The 1,440-nt window shown below is 43.1% G+C and overlaps 1 protein-coding gene across 1 annotated transcript in view; it reads right to left on the reverse strand.

Annotated features, from left to right (window-relative positions):
• The window catches only part of HSP90AA1 (heat shock protein 90kDa alpha (cytosolic), class A member 1), a 6,123-nt gene extending 4,991 nt beyond the window's left edge, over positions 1-1,132 (reverse strand). The window contains 3 exon segments of the mRNA XM_008938034.1: positions 1-54; positions 512-878; positions 974-1,132. The exon segment at positions 1-54 is cut by the window's left edge and continues 17 nt beyond it. Of these exon segments, the coding sequence (XP_008936282.1) occupies positions 1-54; positions 512-878; positions 974-1,132 (580 nt within the window).
• Positions 1,133-1,440: the final 308 nt, after the last annotated feature.

The raw sequence follows: 1,440 nt of genomic DNA on the forward strand, positions 1-1,440 counted from the left end.
TTTGATCTTCTTTAAGATGCAGGATGACTTTTGTTCCACGGCCCAAAGGCTCACCTAGAAGGGAATTTACAGGTTTTACTTGTGCAGCAGAGTAGATTTGGACTGATTTCAAGCCATGCATTCCTTAAAAAGGCACTGCTATACCGGCAATTCCTTCACTACTAGGAACACAAACTTCTGTGTACAGAAACTGCCTTATGCAAACTTAATGGGACTCTCTATGGTCTGTTGCTCTGTTGTCTTTCTTATTTTAGTATGTAACATAACTGTGAAAGGCTGCAGAAACATTCCCATGTATAAGCTTTGTCTTCATTATAATAGCACCATTCACTTGGTCCTTCCCTCGTGTTAGAAAGCTAACCAGGAACTGGAATGGCAAGAGAAAGCTGTGCCTCTGCTCAATCTGACATGACTAGTACTACCTGTTCAGTTTAGGAGAGTGCACAGAGGAGGCACCTGAATGCTGTTAGTCTCCAAAAAGTCTACTCAAGCAGGAACACTTAACACTCACCATTATCAAGTCTGACAGTGAAAGATCCTCCAGCTGATGACTCCCAAGCGTACTGCTCGTCATCATTGTGCTTGGTGATCACTGTCACTTTTTCTGCAACCAGGTAGGCAGAGTAGAAGCCAACACCAAACTGACCAATCATGGATATATCAGCCCCTGCCTGCAGTGCTTCCATGAAAGCCTTGGTACCAGACTTGGCAATAGTACCAAGGTTGTTGACCAGGTCAGCTTTGGTCATCCCTATGCCTGTATCCACAATGGTCAGAGTGCGATCATGCTTGTTTGGAATCAGGTTTATTTTCAGGTCTTTTCCAGAATCCAGCTTGCTTGGGTCAGTCAGACTCTCATACCTTATCTTGTCCAGAGCCTGCAAGACAAAAGCCAGGCTGTTAACATCTCCTGCATTGTTTTAAGATGAATAGTTTTATTGACACCAACCAGACCAAGAGTTAAGGCACTTACATCAGATGAATTGGAAATCAGCTCCCTCAGAAAGATTTCCTTATTAGAGTAGAAAGTGTTGATGATCAGGGACATCAACTGAGCAATCTCAGCCTGGAAGGCAAAGGTCTCCACCTCCTCCTCCATTGGTTGGTCTTGAGTTTGCACAGCTTCCGGCATCTGTAAGAAAAAAAGAAGCTGAAATCTTACTCCTTTTGCAGGCAGCATCAATAGCATTCTGAAATAAAGACATTTAGCTGTAATTCCAAAAATACCACCACAGGGAACAAAGAAAAAACGCAGACTTCATTTCCTGCCGGTAACAAATCAGTAATTTTTGAGGAATGCAGAAAGTACGAAACAGAAGCTAAATAGATGCTTGATTTACATCACCTTAGTTTGCACCACTTAGAACAACACACAACTTTTCCCCTATTAATCTACAAATTGCTGTACGACCCGCACTTCCAGTCAGCGCGGATCAGCGC

The sequence above is a fragment of the Merops nubicus genome, unplaced genomic scaffold (assembly GCF_000691845.1).
Source record: "Merops nubicus isolate BGI_N331 unplaced genomic scaffold, ASM69184v1 scaffold19323, whole genome shotgun sequence".
NCBI classification, from domain to species: Eukaryota; Metazoa; Chordata; class Aves; order Coraciiformes; family Meropidae; genus Merops; species Merops nubicus.